General features: G+C 46.0%; 1 protein-coding gene across 1 annotated transcript in view; it reads right to left on the bottom strand.

Annotated features, from left to right (window-relative positions):
• Positions 1 to 19,889, bottom strand: part of COBL (cordon-bleu WH2 repeat protein) — a 153,347-nt gene that overhangs the window by 19,651 nt on the left and 113,807 nt on the right. Inside the window, exon 10 of the mRNA XM_029926284.1 lies at positions 2,272 to 2,581. Within this exon, the coding sequence (XP_029782144.1) occupies positions 2,272 to 2,581 (310 nt within the window). The remainder of the gene's footprint in view (positions 1 to 2,271; positions 2,582 to 19,889) is intronic.

A 19,889-nucleotide genomic window follows, 5' to 3' on the forward strand; every position in this document is an offset into this window, starting at 1 on the left:
GGGGGAAGGGGGCAGCGCGGGGGGGGGGGGAAGAATAGAGTAAGGGCCACCTTTTAATTTTCCAGAGAGTGAAATATAAATATTGCCTTGATATTGCCCTTAAGACTGATGAGCTACACATTAAAATTGTTAGAGAGTGTAATTAACAAATGGTACAATGCTTGTGATAAATCCTTGGGCAAGAATAAATCCAAATAAATTATTATTGACAATTACATTAACCAGGTAAAGATTTGTGTGTTCAGTTGTAACAACACGTGACAAATACAAAGGCATTGATTTATTTTGGTGATTGGCTTATGGGATTGATGCTCTTATTCTACTTTATTTTTGTTAGTATTTCCAAAACATCGTTTGTGTGGACTGTTTCTTAAAATTACCTAAAGGGTGAAAAAACCAATGGGTTACAGAGAATCAACCTGCCTTTCTGTGTAAGAATGAAGAAACCGAAGACAGTGGGTCCTGGGGAGAATTGCAGGGCAAAGAAAGAACCCAGCTAGGGAAAGGAATGCCAGGGGCATACAAGGAAACCAGGGTAGAGCTAGGAGTCAGTGGGAAAAAATAGATTTCCTTCTCCACATCACACCTGAAAATAAACCCAGGTTGTTGAGAAGCCCAGATATGAGAATGCAACACTAAGCTTTTATGAGAAATTCAGATAATCTTCAGTCCTTCAGGATGTGTTTAGAAAGGGTTCTCAAATATGCAAAGGAATTCCTGCATTCTGGGGAAGGGGACAACTTTGACAATACTAAAATTAAAAAGCAATTTTTATGCAATGAAAAAACACAAAGTTACATTCAAGCCACAGTCTTGAAGACTCTGTGGGTAGTCAAGAACTGATTTATAGATTAAGAAGAAATTGATGAACTTTAAGTTTTTTATTATTTATTTATTTTCTAAATGTTTATTTATTTTGAGAGAGTGAGAGAGAGAAATGAGCAGAGGAGGGGCAGAGAGAGAGGGAGAGAGAGAGAACCTCAAACAGGCTCCACACTGTCAGTGCAGAGCCTGATGCAGGGCTCAAATTCACGAGATGTGAGATCATGGCCTGAGTTGAAACCAAGAGTCAGATGCTTAACTGGCTGAACCACCAAGGCGCCCTGAATTTTTTAAAAAAAAGTAAAATCCCAGGTTTTTTTTTTAAAGAACAGTCTATGAAAAGACAATTCCTATGCTAATGTACACATGACAAGACGCTCATTCTTACCGATCAGAAAATTGTAAATTAAAAAGCACATGAAATGCCATTTGAACCTATAGGGCCGGTGAGTGCATGAGGTCTGCTGATGACAGGTGCTGCTGTAGTTGAGGACTGGCAGGCCATTAGAGGCCCTGGAGGGTATGGAAGCCAGACAACCATGGTGGAGAGCAACTGGCCAAGAGGCCATAGTTGAAGATGACTTTTTCTGAATGTTTAATATTTTCTCTTCTAGAAAACTCTCTACTTGAGAACAGGGACATAGGTACAGCTTCCTCACTGTTTCCAGTGGTGTGGAAAACCAGAATGACCTCAGTGCCCATTAAAGTTAAAAGTTCAAAAGAAAAATAAGGGGTCCCCACGAGGCTCAGCCAGTTGAAGTCTGACTCTTGATTTCGGTTCAGGTCATGATCCCAGGATCATGGGATAGAGTCCCACGTCAGACTCCATGCCCCCTTGCCCCGATAGTGAGCTGTTTCCCTCTCTAAAAAGAAAAAATTAAAAAAAAAAGAACAATAAATGAACTAATAAGACATGTATTGTCATGAATCAATCTTAAAAACGTGATCTTGAGTGAAACAAGGGGCACTGAGATTATGGTCTTATTTACACAAAAGGAAAACCAAACTAGCTACTCTTAGGTATTACAATAAGACTTTGGTTCAGAGCACAATTCGTTCCGGAAACACGCTTGTCATCCAAAGCGATCTTATGTCAAAGCGAATTTCAAGAACCATTGGCTCTGTTGTGATTGTGTGATGTTTGGTGTCACATATGCCTTGTATGGCAAGACTTCACTCGTTTCTCAAGTGAAAATTTATTAGAAATATTTGCTCGTCTTGCAGAACACTTGCAGAACAAGTTACCTGCAGTTCAAGGTTTCACTGTACTTATAAACCCCTGCATGTCTAGAAAGAGCCGAAAGACACGGCTGTGGATAGTGAGCCCTGAATCAGGGAGCGGCGGCCTAGGAGAGCACCTGGAATGCACTTGTTGGGTCACCACGAATCAAAGTCCTTTCTCCTCGAGTCCAGCTTGGGCCCTCCCTCTCCAGCTGTCCCATGACTCACCTGGATCGCCATCTCCCAGAGCTGTTCCTCTCCCACAGGGGGCTCTTCTGGGGCCCCAGCTCTGGGGTCCCAGCCAGATCTTGGTCACTGCTGTCTTCCTGGTCCATGGTCCACTTATCTTTGGACTTCACGCTGTCCTGCTGGGAATCCAGGGAGACGATGTCTGATGGGGAGCTCACCACTCCTGAGTCTTCGGTTGTGTCTTCGGAGGTGAAACAGCTGCCCACAGACACGGTCTCCTCGGCCTCCAATGGCACGGGTGGGGCCCTGTCTGTGCCGCGGGGACTGCTGGGCCCCAGGGGTAGGTTCACTGGACAAAACACGGCAAGGACAGGTCAGACAGCACGTTAGTTCACCACGGAGCAAGCATAACGCCAACCTGCCTGCCTCCCCCGGATGGTGGAATTCATGGTGCTAAGAATACAGCACGACTGATCCAACTCAACAGCTTCCTCCAGAAGCATCTTATAACTTGGAGGAAGCTGTATGTGTCTATGTGATCGAGAGCAAAACTTGCTGTCAAATGTCAGCACGTTCCGGACCAGCCTTTTGGCTTTTTATCCGTGTGTGACTCCGCGCAGACACATTAAAAAATTCAGACAAATGACACAGTGTATACAGTGGTTTCCAGCCTGACCCTTGCTTTGACTGAAGTTGTCTTAAAAGGAGTTCATTTAAAAATAATCGTTCCCAAATATAAACAAAATTAGACATAAATAATACCATTTGGGAACTTCTGAAAAATGTTTCGTATAAGCATTCGAAATCTGCCCTAACGTATTAAGCGACATGCTCTGTCAGCATCTGGCTCCCCTGCTTCGTTTTTATCTTATTTTCCCCCTTCATCTTTTACATGGACAGGAAGCTTTGGTCCAAAGAAAAGGTGAGACTGGAGGACTACCTCTGAGAAAAATTAGAAAGGACCAGAAAGAAAGTGTCTTTCGTTGCGGTTCTCTTGTCCCTGTTAGCACTGAGTGAGACGTATTGTGGCAGAAAGAACGAGGTGCAGAGATTTGCAACGATCAGAGTGGGGGTTAAACTTAAATATGAACGATGGGGAACACTGTGGCCATCTACTAAGCAAGGTCTTCAGAGATACATTCAGTAGGTGAGTACAGCGAGCCTCCAGGTTCCCTAAGGTCCCTGAACGTTCCATGCCTGCAGCAGGATGGGCGGACACGACCCTGGATCAGCTGCACACCAGACTTGTTTACTTTTAATTGAATGTGGAAACAGATTTTAAACCTCCAGACATACGATCTCAGCACTGTCCATGATGGTCCAGGAAGCAAGGACTGTGCTGTGTTGTAGTTTCAGGGTATCTTGTTTTAAAACCACTTCTCCAACACGTCACTGTTGGATTCGCTACAATGAATCAAGGCCGTAGGCGCGCCCAGAGCTCACTGCACACGATCACGCACCAAGAGTTCAGCGATGGCCTCCCAGTGACAGGCTTTTAACAGGATGGCAGACTTAGCAATGTAGAATGAATGAACCCAAAAGAGCACCAAGGAGAACATTCCTTAAGGGGCTGGCTTATTTGAGATTTCGGACAATGAAATAAACAAAAAAAACAAAAATGAGAAAAAAAAAAGACATTTCACAACAGAGCTGGAAAGGAAAGACCGGAACACAAAGGAGGAATTGTTTAGAGGCACAAATGCCCAAGGCGATGTGTCCTGAACGCAGCGAACACTTTTAACAATACCCGCCTTCTCTCAGTGTTTTTTCCTGGCTTTTGTTGCAAGGCTCTTAATGAGAGGGGCCTATCTGGAGAAGAAACACTGCGTCCAGATGAACACGACCAGACCGTTCCTGCCACTGGCTTGCTGACGAGCTGTCATACCTCGGACGGCTGCCGGCCGCTCTGTCTGCACAGCTGGTGGCTCTGTCCTGAGATGGCATTCCGGGGGTGGACCCCACTCAGAGGGGCTCCACTGCACAGCCACTAACGGCAGTCCAGATGGCCAGGCCAGACCCCTGTGTCCTGCCTTCCCTTTTGTCACCGTCGCTGAACAAGTAGGTCAATTCAATTCACACTTTTCCTCCTATGTGGTGTGGGACATGGTGAAAGAGCAGGCGGGGTTCGGGTCCCAGAGCCCTGCATTCAGATCTGGACAAAGCAGCCAAATGGCTACCAGGGCAGGGGCTAGACCCCACCGCCTTGGTTCCTTCTGAGAGGCGGGCTCCTGGGCCCCACTGCAGGACTGTGGTGAGGGCTGAATGTGATGCCTGACCACAGTCTAGTGGACCTGGGATGCAGATTTCTGGCCCAAGTGTCTCGGCAGTCTGGGGTCTCCTGTACAAGGGGACAGACACGTACATGAAGACCCACAGTGTCATCTGCTAATGCCAACTCAAGGTGTGTCTGCACAGGTGAAGGGGGGCTGGTGGGTCAGAGGGAGGTGTCCGTACACAGCAGGGTCCCAAACAGGTGCTCGGTCCAGCCCTGGTCCCCCTCTTCCCACCCCAGGGGTCACCCGAGCATGAAGTAACCCCAAGTAACCCCAGGGGTCTGCTCCCTGAAGCAGAACCCTCAACCGGCCCCTGGTGGAGGCTTCAGGACCACTTGCGGCCAGGGTGTCCTCCGGGCACACATGTGGCCTGGACACTAGGAATACATCCCTGGTGGATGGTGGGGGAGGGTGATGCCAAGCCCGCCCCATCCTCTTTCTCTCCAGTTGAGATCCAGAATGCTAGCCTGGGCTTGCTTTATATCCCACAGATGTTTGGAAGCAAAAAAAAAAAAAAAAAAAAAAAAAAAAAGTTGAAAGTCACTGCTCTAAATTAAGCCAACTGCAAACCTAAGTCGACAAGGTGTGAGAAGTCTATATTTGGCGTGGATGTGTGAAACCATTCTAACAATATACAGTAAAGACTGCAGTTACTGGAGCTCTACTCTTGCCTGAGGCGAGTCCTTTCTAATGGATTGCCTTCCCAGGGCCTGGGTCACTGCATCCTTGAACCCACGGGACAGGTGTTCAGTGAGGGCCCCCCCCATGTGCCGCCCCCTGGGGTTCAGAAAGCCGGCATGGGGCAGGAGCAGGTAAGGGCGGCCCTGCTGTCAGGAGGGCCGTCACCCAGGCATGGGAGGGACATGGGCATAAAGGCCCAGGGAGAAGGCACCCACCTCAGGGGACTGGCCAAGGAGAGCTCAGCACGTGTAAGCACTCAGACCTGTGCAAACAACTTGCTGAAACACTGCTGGGGGAGACGTCAAAGACGGCCCCGATCTGGAGATAGGAAGGAACATTCCTGTGAGGCTCCAAGCTGGCTCCGTGTGGTTTTCATGTCTGTCTGCAGTCAACCCCGTCGGTCTGAGAATCTTTGCTTAGAATTAGAAATCCCCACCTCCCTCGCCCTGCCCCGTTTCGAGTCTCCTCCGGGTTGGTTCCTATTGCTAACCCTGGGAGCTGGAACATGTTTTGACAATTTCTGAATAAGATAATGGTGCAGGAGACTTTTTTTTTTCTTTATTGATTCTAAATAGAAGCCCAAAACATACTTTTGAGTGGCTTTGGCTATTATGTATGGGGCCCTCTAGATCTCTCTGTGCACCCCTCACCTCCCTCACTTAGCCCCTGATTCCATGGAGCCAATGGTCTGGGGATTCCAGCCTGAAATCCAGGGGCAGCACAAGAAGGGCTGGGTTAGAGCTGGAATCCCACATTCAGGTCCAAGTTCTACTGTGAACTTGGAACAGACTTTATAACTTTCTGTAAAATAATCATGTGGCTCTGATGAGCTCTAAAATCCCTTCTAGGTACAGAATACTACTGTTTTCTGAAATTCCGAATTTAAATGTAAGATGCAAAGTTTCTTTGGACAGTTGACCAGGGACTAATTAGGAGTTGTACAAGGGATATGTCATTGTCAATATCGTTTCTGCTGTCTTCTGTTGGCCCTAAAAGTGTAGCTCATGATTTTATTTAATTCTCTGGCAAGTCTGTTTTTCTCTTAAGGCGTGAACAACCTTTTTGAGCTAAAAAGTTATCATTGCAGGATTTTTGCAAATGTGAAAACCACACTTAATTTGTCTTTAGCAGAAGCCTAATATAAATTCTTGATTAAATTCTCTTCCAAATGAATAGCCATAGACCCTAAGGAATACTAACCCCTTCACTGCCCTCCACCTAAATTTTATAATCCCATGGTTCAAGTGCCCTTCTATCTCAATGACAGCTTCTGGAAATTTCTCTAGCTAAGGTATAAAGAAGAAAAGGTTAACTTAAGGGTTCTAGTTGCTCAAGGTGAACACCATCATGTTCTGTTCAGTACCAGTTTCATTGAGTTTTTCATTTATAGAGTCACCAAGGAAAATTTTGAACACTAAATATATGGATCTTCCAAGGACTTTTGTAATGGATTCAGTTTTGAGTGATTTTATTGAACTCAAGTGAAAGATCTTGTACCCTAAATCATGCTCTCTTGGTAGTAGTGACTAAGGGAGATTTCCCAAAGGTCACTTCTACCACATTGGTATGGACCAGTAGGATTCTTCTTCACCTCATAGATTTCCGCATGCTATTCATAGCCAATAACTGATGCCGGTCTTTCATCACCCACTACTCTGATCTAATTCTCTATGTTCTAAGTACTGGGAATAAAGGGAAAAATAGGGGAGATACTGGCAAAGTGCTCTTGGATCAGTGTTTCACATATCAGTGACAAACACTGATATGCATTTGTCAATAATTTTTGTCATATACATCCCCAAATAATCTTGAACCATCATGTAGCCCTAACATTTTTCATTGACACCTGAAAATTTCCATCTTGAGTTTGATGGTTGCAACAGATGTGATTTCTACTGCACTGTATATATCAATACTTTAAAAAGTGTTACATTGTTTTTCAGTGTAATCAAAAGAATCTGAATGTTACAGCATGTTGATGCCCGGTAGTCACCATGTAAAAAGGAGCGAGAGTGAGCAAATTCTCCTTTGAATAGACAGTGTTTTAGAGCATGTATCTCATTTTTCTTGAACTTGTTTCTATTCTATGACCCCACAGAATCTCATCCTAATTAACTCCTTTACACTCAAAGGTTTTTTTTTTTAAATTAATCAGATTTCTTTGTATAAGATATGTATATAAATTAAAATTTGATTATTTCCTCTCACTGTAAGATGGCAGTGTTTAATTCTTTTTCTATGCTGAGTGGTTATCACTGGGACCATGAATAGAAAGCAGTCAATACAAATTGCATAACTATTTTTAAATTTAAACAAAAAGGTAAAATTTCATTGAAAGCACATCTCGTAATGAGCTAGATGAGGCTTTCTTCTATTAACTTCTGAGCCTGAGTGGCTCAGTTGGTTAAGCATCCAACTCTTAATTTTGGCTCAGGTCATGATCTCGTGGTTCATGAGATCAAGCCTGGTATCACACTCTGCGTGGAGTTTTCTTGGGATTCTCTCTCTCTGTCTCCCTTCCTCTCTCTTTACCCCTCCCTCACTCTCTCTGTCTCTCAAAATAAATAAATAAAATGACTATATTATTTATCACTAGCATGAGGCAGAGTCTGGCATAAACCTAGCTCATATTTTTCATTCTCATTGACATTAAGCACTGGGAAACCTTGTCACACAAGCAAGTATTGGTCAATTAAGCTTTTAAACTTTTCCTCTGTGATATATCACTTAATTGATCTGTCACAAAATTTATGCCTAACAATCTATAATCCCAATGACACAATTATATTCTTTGTCAGTTTGGTTGGAAAGGAAAGTTGGAAGCCACCTGATGGTCAAAAGGATTTGCTGCCAACTAAGTCCTTTGACTTCCTACCTGGTCAACCCTCTATGAAGAATTCCATTTGTCCTCTTGTGGGGGGCATCAAGAATAGGTCGGTCCCTCTCAGGGAACTGCACCCAAGTGAGATTCCTGATGGCTGAGTGCCACACCTGTTTTCCATGAGGGAGGAGAAAGGCCTTCCTCTGAGTAGAGCTGGGGGGATGTGTGCATCGAGGCTCCTAGCAGGTGAATTCCCAGGCATCTTGCTTATAAGGAAGAAGACATGGTGGCATAACCTCTGGCAGTGGCTTCCTTGGAAAGTCTTGGTTGGTTCTCCCAGGGAAATGCATCCTCCAGGTTACACCCACCGACACACACAAGCAGGGGTATGGAGCACATGGGAAATGCCACAGGAAGACAGAAGAGGGTTGTTCCTTCTAACTAGAGAGGACGAGACAGTGACCACTGAACGGGGTCTTGAAACAAGCATGGTTTGGGCAGGTGGAGGACAGAAGGATCAAACATTGGGCAAAAACATGGAAACGTGGAGCCGAAAGGGAAACGTTGGGTACAGTATGAGGTGGCTGGACTCTAGGGTGTCTCCTGTGGCATGTCCACATGGGTGCACTCATGTGCGGATGTTCGGGGGAAGAGGTTGGGTTCTGAGGAGACCCTCTGTCACCAGAATTATATGGATTCTGCCTTGGCTGTTGGCCCTAATCTGCCTACCTTCTTTTCCTCTAATTCATTCCTTAGGTAGTTTGCTCAAAAGCTTAGGTATTCAGTCCTCTTTGAAATGGTAGATTCTTTAGTTGGATGGACACTATTTAACATTTAAGTTAGTATTCTTGTCCTGAAAGCCCACAGACCTGGGACCTTCAAAGCTGCTGAACAATGTCAGTAACAGTACAGCCAGTTCACTATAGAGGATCATTACACACACACACATGAACACACATACACAATTTTCTTTAAGAAGGCAGGATAATGAAGACTTTGAAAGAACTAATGGATATAAAACAGAGTCTCTGGAATCTGGATTCTCTTAAGAGTCACGTGATGTACTCTCCATATCCATCAACCCATATTTCTCCAGAGCCTGAGATGTATGTTTAATCCTAGAATCCTAATGTGCCCAGAGAAATGGGGAGGGAAACTGTCAATTTCCACCACTGTAAGGCACGGCTGGGTTCCAGTCACTGTTCTGTTCAGACATATATAGGCGACAGCTGCTGTTTTGTCTGACCAGCACTATCCCCCTCCTTGTTAGTGCTAAATGAATTCCTCCTTCCTGTGGTTAATCTATTTCTCAACATCTGGGTGAGTCTAATGACTGCTCCTAACTACCCCGGGCCATGGAGGATGAGCATGGGATGAACCAAAATCTGGCCAATTTAAACCATGCTCACAACAATAGGCCAAAGAAGGGCACGTGCGCTCAGCTGACCGAATCAAGGCCTGTCTCCGGACCTTTCCACCAGAGTTCCTGGGTAAGCTGGTCTCATTGGGCTGGAGTCAATGGGATGCGGGCGTCTTGGATAGTCATTTGGACTAGCACGTGGAGAGAGCTTGTCCAGGGATGGGAGAAAAAACATAGTCCTAAGAGAGTAACTGGGTACCTGGACTCAGCCATGACCACAATGAAGATTCATCTCTTAGAATTCCCAGTTATGTGAGCCAAAAAACTCCTACAAAAACCCACTTCTCTTGACCAGTTCAAGACATGTTTCTGTCTCTTGGAACTAAAGAGTCCTGTTTAATCAACATGTAAATTATCATGATAATTCATCAGTGTACCTATAATATGTATTAACTATAATAAATACCGTAATATCAAAATATTTACTACAAATACTAGATATGTTAATATGTTTACTAGCATATTAACTAGAAATTTAAAATATGTAATTATAATATATACATATATTGTTTAAATATATAATATATACATTAATTAGGACATGACTATAAGTATAGTATAAAAATATAAAATGCAAATTAAAATAGATCACTATTTTACATTATGGTGTTTCCATTATAGGAACTTTTATGAACTGCAACAGTTGTATATCACACCTTTCCCTTTTCTAGATTTATTTTCCATGATTTGGATTACATGTTTGAGTAGTTGTATTTTTCAGGACAATCTAATTTGGATCTGGTTACTCTCTAAGCCCTCTCATGTCTGAAGACTGTCTTCATTTAATCCATATCCTTGATGATCAGTATGGCTAAGTCCACACAAGATTCAGATCACAATCCTTCTTCAAGATTCTATTCTTGCTTCCTTCTTTTCTGGCATCCTGTCTCACAGATGAGAACCTGTAGGCTAGTATGCTTCTTTTCGACTATATATAACCTTATTTCTTGAAGCTGGTGTGTCCTCTTTATCTGTGAATATCAAACAGTTCACCAGAATTTGTCTGTGTATTTAATTTCCATGAGGTTTTGGATGTCCTTTAATTCATTTATTTTTGAATAATTCCCTGCTCTTGTTTTATGTATGTGATGGTCTATTATAATTCTCTGAAGCAAAGATAAAAAATATTGAAAGTTCTTTTCTGTTTCCTAAATAATTCTACTTCCTTTGGGGTCGGCTCCCCTGATCAGTTTGTTGTTCTTCTTTCATGCATTAAGATAGAAAAAGATTGTTTACTGGTTCTTGACTATTTTCATGTGTCTAAATGATGGTGTCAAAAACAAGAGGGAGTGGATTTCTTTTGCTCATGGGAACATCACTGTTTCCTTAGGACACAACGGAAAGCCCTATGACAGATAGGGCTAAGCAGAATTCCACGGGGCAGGGAGGAAAGTCACCTTCAGGAAAGGACTCCATTGGGATGAGGTATCTCGTTTCCCGAAGCAGCCATAATGGTTGACTGTCCTTCATTAAGCTCAGTCATCTTAAAACTAAAGCTTCATTGTGTTGTCATATGCCTGTTTTAGGAAATACAGGCTGATGTCTTTATGCTGATGTCTGGCTATAAAAGTCACCTAAAATATTAGACCATTGACTAATTACTCCCAGAGAGTATAGTCCAACGCTGATATTTGAAAGTGGCTGCAGATATTCTATTTACCTGGCTCCAATTTAATCCAATGTCCTCTCTAGTGTAGATATCATGACTCCTATTTTGCAAATTATAAAAGAAGCCCCAGCCAACAAATTATTTCATCTATCCCTGAGGGTAAGTGTTGCAGAAACTTATTCTGCCAGGCCCATTAAAGGGGCAAGTCCATTCAAAATCACACAAAATCATGCATTAGGCGAGAGTCAAATTAGGGTTCTTTTCATCAAGTAATACATTTCACTGAGAATACCTACATTTAAACTTTTCTAAGTGACATGATTTTCTTCCATGTTGTATGGAACAAGTCTTGATTCCATTCATCAGGGGACGGCAGTATATTCTAAAATGCTTTTGAGAAAAAAACCTTAGGCCATTCGTACCAATATATTTCTGGGGCCTCACATCTGAAGGAAGCATGTACTTTATGTTGGCAAGAACAAAGCTGATGCTTTACCTTTCGTCATCAAAATAGAAACCCTGTCTCCAGGTTGTCTAGAGTATTAAAGCACATGAATTGTATTTAATCAACACCTCCGAAAATCTGACGTTCAGAGACTTGCCAAGCTGCCAAGGGACTCGATTTTGAATGGACTGTGAGTCAGGTCTGGCATGAAGCAAAGGTGAGTCACGTTGCCATTTCAGATAGGCAATCTAAGAAAAATACCATCTGTTTCTTCCGCTAATTTCTTCCACGTTCCATCCCTTATCACTAGACTCGACAGAACAAAATGTGTGGTCTACTTTGGCTTAGCTTTCCGGAATGCTCTGTTCAGCCATTGCTCCTGATCCAATGTTGGCATCAAGGTGACCTGATGTAGAATATTTTCGTAGGATTATAGAGAGCTGTTATTAGCACCCATTAATGTACTCCCTGTCTTTCATGAAAGTAACCATTTCAGTTTGTCCTCAAATTCAGACTGTCCTTTCTCCCTCTTTTGATTAAATGAACATGTGTCATCTGACCAAGTGTTCTCCCTCACCTTTGGTTGTAGCAAAACGTGGAGGTGGGCACAGACCAAACTGTCACTGCAAGAAAACACTCTAGGAGATGTTTTTAAGAAAGCTAAAGAGGGGCGCCTGGGTGGCTCAGTTGGTTAAGCGTCCGACTTCGGCTCAGGTCATGATCTTATGGTTTGTGGATTTGAGCCCTGTGTCGGGCTCTGTGCTGACAGCTCAGAGCCTGGAGCCTGTCCTGGGATTCTGTGTCTCTCTCTCTCTGATCCTCCCCTGCTCACAGTGTCTCTCTTTCTCTCAAAAATAAATAAAACATTAAAAAAATAAAACTAAAGAGAAAAAGACTTTCTGCTGTTTTTTTTCCTTTCTGTAATGGGGGTTAGATTACAACGTTCTTGGTTAGCCTGTCTTTCTGTGTCCTTATTGATAATTTCTAAAGTTTTACCACCTGTAACACCTACAAAAACATAGTTAAGGCTTCAGGCTGATGGGTGTAAAGATATCTTTTTTCCTTCACGCCTTGGTGCTCCTGTCGAGAGACCTGAGGAGCCACAACAGCATGCCTTGATTGCTCCGGTCTCTGGCTGGGTTCAACAAGAGGCTACGGGTTTTCAGTGGAATTTGAGGCTACTGCTAATGTTTCTTCCCCACCCTGGACTTACAGGCCTCCCTGCGAAGAGTGACTGAAAATTTCCTCTGGCCTCTCCCTCTGCTGGTGCTGCTTCCTTCCACCCCTCCATTTTGTTGACAGGGTCTCTCTCTTGAGGGTCTTTGTGCAGGAGGCTCCAGGACAGGCTCGTGGGAACAGAGCCTGGGCCCTCTTGGCTCTCCTTGCCTTTCTATTCTGTGCCTTTGTTCCCATTTTTAGGCCAATGTGATATCATTTGCTCTCTTGCAAGAGCAGCTGTGCATTTAAAATGATCACTGTGTGGGGGGCGCCTGGGGAAGCATCCGACTCTTGATTTCATCTCAGGCCATGATCTCAGAGTCTGTGGGATGAAGCCTTGTGTCAGGCTCTGTGCCGACATCGAGGAGCCTGTTTGGAATTCTCTCTCCCCCTCTCTCTGTCCCTCCCCTGCTCGCTCATGCTCTCTCTGTAAAGAAGCATTTTTAAAAAAGTGATCATTACATAAGAGCGAGCATTTTGAAATGCTCTGTGTCAGAAGGGGTTTTCAGGGCATTTAACCCACCCTATTGCCAGCAAGTAAGGAATCTCAACCTACTTTAACTTAGAATGGGTTTTCCACCCATGTTTCTTGTCTCAGCTCTGTCGTCCTGGTTATCCAGGTGGGAAACCTTTCCTCCCTCCAGGGCAGATGACTGAGGCGTGGTGGGGACAAGAGCCATAGGCAGCTGGAGCAGTCGGAAAGGCCACCCTTGCAGAGTAGGGACAGGGAAGCCTCCACCAGGAGAAGCAAGTGAATATCTGACCGCAGGGCTGACCACCACCTGCCCTTCCGGCTGGATGCATTTCCTCCCTTGAGTTCCCAGAAGGACTTTTCTTTTCTCTTAAAAGTCTTCCTCCCTCCAGGGTTCCTCAAGCCCTCCCTCCTCCACGCCCACGGAGATCCGCAGCTGCCCTTGCTCTGATGCTGAGAGGAGACACTGGGGCACAGAGTCGAGGCTCAGTAATGGCAGCCATTATGACTGTTAGTAGGCACTGGACCTCACTGCGCCACTTGGCTTGTAAGCATCCACATCCAGAAACCATGGTTTGTGCAGTTGGCATGAACCGGAATCCCCTGGAGGGCTTGTCAGCATAGATTGCACAGCGACCCCTCCCCGCAAGTTTCTGGTTCAGAGAGTCTCAGGATCCCCACCCTGGAATCTTCACCTGCTCACATGTTCCCAGTGGCGCTGAGGCTCCTGGTCCAGGCCCTCCCCTGGGGAAGTGCCTTCTCCAGCTCTTCAAGCTCCCACTTCCTCCCTCGCTAAGCCACAGCTGAGAACGGTCTATACCTAAGCCAGATGGCTTCCATCCTCTGCCTCCTAAAACCTCTTCACTGCTGGGTTCCAAAGACAAAAAGCACTGGAGGTAATGAGCAGACCCGCTAAAAATAACTCTCAGGCAGTCCGCAATCTCAAGATGCAGGGGTATTTTTCTCCACAGTATGCTCTCCATAAAGTTAAAAGTGACATCTTCCTCAAAACAGAAGGTCAGGGGGCACCTGGGTGGCTCAGTCGGTTAAGTATGCAATGCTGGATTTCGGCTCAGGTTGTGATCTCACGGTTCGTGGGATTGAGACTATATCGGGCTCTGAGCTGACAGTGTGGAGCCTGCTTGGGAGTCTCTCTCTTGTTCTCTCTCTCAAAATAAGTAAATAAGCTTTAAAAAAAAAACCCAGCACGGTGGAATAAATTACTTTCAGAGATCACATTAGAGCATTTTCAGAAGACAGAATGAGGAAGTGACTTACAAACACAAGACGCAGCTCAAGTGGTTGTAAAATATGCCCCCAACATGAAAAAGAAAGAAATCCCACTGGAGAAGGCTGGGGACTTGGTGGGAGAAGGAGAGGTGAGAGGCGCGGTTGCTCCTGGAGTCTTGATTTGAGGCAGGAGGTACCGAGTAGGCAGAGCGGAAGGAAAGTGGGATCCTGAACCGTCTGGAAGACATGGATGCCAGGCAGAGACAAGACTTTAAAGTCACCTGTGTCGAAAAGGCAGTCACAGACCTTGTGAAAGTCACCTCGACAAGGAAAGAAGTCTCATCAACGACAGAGTGAAAGCACGGGTCTCCAAGGATCACCGGCTCACATTTCTGTGTCACTACCGTAGTGCACAGCATCGGCTCCATCGCGTAGCTGGCCAATTTGGCTATTTCTGCCTTACTGATTTTTTAAAATGTTTATTTATGTGTGTGTGTGTGTGTGTGTGTGTGTGTGTGTGAGAGAGAGAGAGAGAGAGAGAGAGAGAGAGAGAGCGAGCAGGGGGGAAGCAGGGAGAGGGAGACACAGAATCCGAAGCAGGCTCCAGGCTCTGAGCTATCAGCACAGATCCCAATGCAGGGCTCGAACCCACCATCTGTGAGAAGTTGAACACTTAACTGACTGAGCCACTTAGGCACCCCTGACTTACTGATTATTTGTACAGACTGTCTGATGTTTGGGACCGACTGAATGGGACAGACAGGAAACATGGCTTACTCACACGGTTACCTGCGTCTGGACTAGTGTAGAAAACCACATCTTTATATTGACGGGATTTCAAGATCACTTCCCTACAGTAATTATTAGAAATAGTAACATGCTAATGTGCCATTGAAAGGGAGTACAGGAAAGCCAAGTGACTCTTAACCGTGCTTGTATATTGTGTTTTTCTGACACACACAGACACAGACACACACACACACTGCAAAACCACTACCTAGATGCCACTCAAATACAGCACAGGGTGGTTAGCATAAAAATAATGAGCAGTAGCACCACCCTCTTTCCCTAGAGGCCCCCTCCCCAGAGTCCAGCCTGCCCTGGAAATGTGCGTCTGCTCAAAACTAGGATATGATCATCGGCGCCTGTCATTTTAGGAAACCTGCATACGACTGTTTTTAGCCTTGGCCAGAGTCAACAGACCACAGAGCCAGTAAATTAGACACTTTGCATGCAAGCCCCCGGTCTCATCCACAATGATGGTGGCCCCCAATACCTTGGCTTCATGCCAGAAAGCACTCACCTCAGTGGAACCTACTGATACCCCAAAACAACCTCCCCACAGATGCCAGGGCCCCAGCCTCAGCGATCAGGATCTGCTGCAAGGACTCGAAGCCGGATGTCGTCCCCGTGGGAAGGAAGGGACCCACCTGGTCCTCCAGCCCACTTAGGCTTAGAGACACTCTCCCCACAACTGCCCCTTACCAGACTTTTCCTGTTGGGATTCTTTTGAGCTTTAAAATAAATACTTTTAGTCTTTGTTTCTTAAGACTTCCTTTTTGATAGATGTCTAACAGAATGTCTTAAATATGTGAAGAAAAGCAGATATGTCACCCTATTAATGTTTATGTACTTCCTTTACACTCAACTGATTGAACACACTGCTTCTTTTCTACATGTTTTGTATCTGTTCAAACAATATGGCACAGACTCAACTGTGGCCTTGAGCAAATCCAGGTGGTGGGGAGGGTTCTGGAGGCAAACATACCTGGCGAATGCTGCGGGCCATGAGCCTTTGCGGACACCCAACTGTCTCTAGCCTGAGGGGTTCAGCAGCAAAGAGACAGAGTCTACTGCCCGAGTGCGTGTCTCCGTCTGCTGGGGCTCAGCCTCGCCTCCCCTTTGGGCTGGGTGCTGCTTCAGGCCCACATTCCAGGCTTCACCCCTGCCTCCTGCATTCACTGTTCTCAGTGGATCGACCCTCACAGCAGCTGATGGATGGGGGAACGTCGTGAATGGTCCCATGGGTGAGAAAGTCCCAGAGAGGCATTGGGGGCCTGGTGAAAATGTGGGAGCTGCTTTGTAACTCTTCGGACTACCTGCTTTCGCTCTGTCCTCAGGACCAAATCCATCCCGAGAGACAGCTTTAGACGACTGTCATTAGTTTGTCATTTTTTCTAGTTCTGGGGAGATCTAGTTCTGTGGCCTGTCCTCTGTGTCCCCTCTGGAGGCTCAGATGGACTGTCCTCTCTCTGGTTCCCATGGTTTTCTATTTGTGTTTTTCATCTCATGCCCCCAAGAGAGTGAGCCCTGGGTTTTCTGTGTTGGATGCCATGGAGATGCTTTATCCCAATGTATGTCCTACAATTCCTCCGTGGGCATTATCTTCCTGATGGGCACCTGCCTCCACACGGCCAGATGTAGCCTCCAGCTGATCTCGCCTTGGGTGCGTACATGACACTGTCCAGGGCATACCCAGCACTGCCCATGCCCACTCAGGCTGGCAGTCATGGGTCTTTGTGGGTCAGATCTTCATGCTCAGAGCCTAGGTTTCCTTATGCAGGGACTCAATTCATGGCAAACAAGGTTGCCACTGGCTTCTCCAACTCCAAACAGAGGCCTTAATTTTTCCATTCCCCGCAGTCCCACTGAGCTTTTGCTAGTGACAGAAAAAAACGTGGACCCTAAATAAATAGAGAAGTACATTGGCCATGATTCATCTGCATGTTTCTGTTACTCTTCTCTGAACGTCTACATTTTTAATAATTAAAAAGTACCCATTCATATGACTTCTTACCCCGTATTCACAGTTCCACCCCAAGGAGATTTTTTTAATGTTTGTTTATTTTGAGAGAGCACGCATGACTGAGCAAGCAGGGCAGAGAGAGAAGGACAGAGAGAGAGGGAAGGAGAGAGACAATCTCAAGCAGGCTCCACACTGTCAGTGCACAGCCTGACACAGGGCTCGATCCCATGAACCGCAAGATTGTGACCTGAGCTGAAACCAAGAATCAAATGCTTAACCAATCGAGCCACCCAGGTGCCCCATAAACAGATGTGTTAAATTTCTTAGTTTCTTAAGTTCAACACACACCCTTGGCTGTTTTTGCTGCCCTGAGTATAGAGCATGGGTACAGGGATTATTCACGAGCACGGATTTTTACCGTTTTCCCGTGCTCCTTCTTTCACCTGCAGTAGATACTAGATTTTAGGCCCACATACATCTGCACCAAAGATTATCTGCCCCGAGGTGCCCCCTTGGGAGGCCAAGAATGCATGGACCTTCTCTTGGCCCAGACTTCACAACCAAATCATGTGGTATTCAGAGAGTGGAGAAGAGTTAGGGATGCTCTGGTCCAAATCTTTATCTGAACATAAGGCCAAAGGCATGATTCGGCTTGAGAAAGGTCACCCTCCTCACTGGTTGTGCTGGGTGAGGTGTCCCAACAGCCCTGTGCTGTCCCCTTCCACATATGACCTTCTTACCACCAGCCTTAGAAACGGCCAGTCTTTAGCACTGTGGTGCCTGGAATTTTACAAATAGCTCAGTCATTTCTTTCTGGGGCAGGTGAGTCCAGAGGGCAATAGAGCTACTTTAGTCCAAGTGAGCAGTGGCTACAAAAAACAGGATTGATTTATGCCTCATGAGGCTTATTTGAGGGTAATTATAAAAAAAGAAAAAGAAAAAGAAAAAAAGAAAGAAAGAAACAGTTTAGAAATGCACTGTATGTCCTCTAGGGAAGGTGTGTTTTCTTGAAGGGTATTTTCCAGAACAGCTGTCTCTGTGAATGCCGGTGTCCTGCCTGCACAGGCACCCAGAGCCTGGCTCATGACACAGGCCGGGGGGAACGGGGTCCTGCTTGATTCCATTCACTAAATTTGACCTCGTTGTATATTTGAGTATGAGGTTCTCCCGACGATGAGGCTCCAATCATTAAACGTGGAGAAGTGTGATTTTTCTGCACACATTTGTCCTGTCACCCGTCTGATTGAGTGGGACCTTGACTCGGTCATGCCCTGAGTGAGCAGGTCTGGTGGGGCAAACAGGCCATCATTTGCTCATGGGCTCCCTTCACCTCCTCCCTTTCCTGCATATTCCCAGGGGTAGAATAACGCCTTCACCCAGCTCAGATACTGTTTCTAAAAATGTCTCCACTTCATGAAGCTCTAAAACAGCACGGAATTCTTGAGGTCCTGAATTCTTACAGGGGACACTGCAATTATATGCACTCCCTGCAGCTCGGCAGTGAAGGGGCAGTGTCTCCAGGCCTGTTGATCTGGTGTGATCTGAATTTCTGGCCCCACAACAGGACACATCCCTGGGCTTATTCCCTTCCTCGTTTGTTCTCTGAGTTTCTGAGGATGGAATAACCCAAGGCACCAACTAGGTCATCCCCAGGGGCTAGAGAAGAATGAAGAAGTAGGGTCTTGTCCCTTTAAGGCATGAGTTCTTCTGGCCTTCTAATCCCTCTCTGTCTGGTGACCCTTCACTGGTGCCTGGTACGCATTAGGTGATCGTTTTTGAACTGCAGCCTTACACCATGTGGAAACAGACACGTTTTTAAGGCCCATCAGGCGCTAAACAGCAAAGAAGATTAAAACAGTCCTAATTAAAACTGCTCATTACCATTTTCACGCTTTGAAAGTGTTCTGAAAGGTAAAATGTACACTCAGCAACAGGCTAATCCATCACTGTAAGTCTCTAAGATTACTTGTGCAGTGCGTCGCCCTGACAGCGTTACACACCGGAACAGCAGACCCAGCGTGGGCGTCTGGAGCCACACAACCCGGTTCATCTTTCTGCTGGCTTGCCCGTGTGCCCGGCGTGAAGGACACCTGCTTTCAGGCACAGCTGCTGTTCTGAGTGACGCCTCCGTCATCTGCAGCTCTGGGCTGCAGCCCTGAGTCACGATGTTACCGCAGGGAAATGGCCCAAGTCACAACCTTGGTGTCCGGGGTGCTCAGGCTCCCCGCTGAGGCTTGGGGAGAGGCTTCCCCATTAGCACTGGTGGTTTCTCAGAAGTGTCTGATGACACTCCAAGGGTCTCAACTAAATCAGGCCAGTTTAGGAGCAGCCACAGGGCTCGGGCGGCCCCACAGGGCAGAGTGGCCTATTTATTTCTGTGTGTCATCATCTCATGGAAGCGTGGGCGCTTGCTGACCTGCAAGTACTGGAGGAGAACATGATCTTTTCCTTGTCAGCCGCGGGCACGGCCCAACGTGTCCTGCGAGGCTGCTTGGAGCCTGCCTGGCACCTGGGACCCCGCGGTGGCATGTGTGGGCCTGCAGCATTGGGCTTGGCCATCCCGGCGGGAGGGACAGGCTGACCTCCGCACCAGGGCACCCACGGGAGTAACCCCAGTGGTGTTCCCACCCTCCTGGGCTGTAAAGGACCCAGTGGTCCTGGAAAGGCACGCCTCCCCTGAGAGTGCCCCGGAAGGGGGGCACCCCTCATGAGTGTGAGGCCCTTTAAGAGGTCTCTTTAAAG

The sequence above is a fragment of the Suricata suricatta genome, chromosome 2 (genome assembly GCF_006229205.1).
Source record: "Suricata suricatta isolate VVHF042 chromosome 2, meerkat_22Aug2017_6uvM2_HiC, whole genome shotgun sequence".
Taxonomy (NCBI): Eukaryota; Metazoa; Chordata; class Mammalia; order Carnivora; family Herpestidae; genus Suricata; species Suricata suricatta.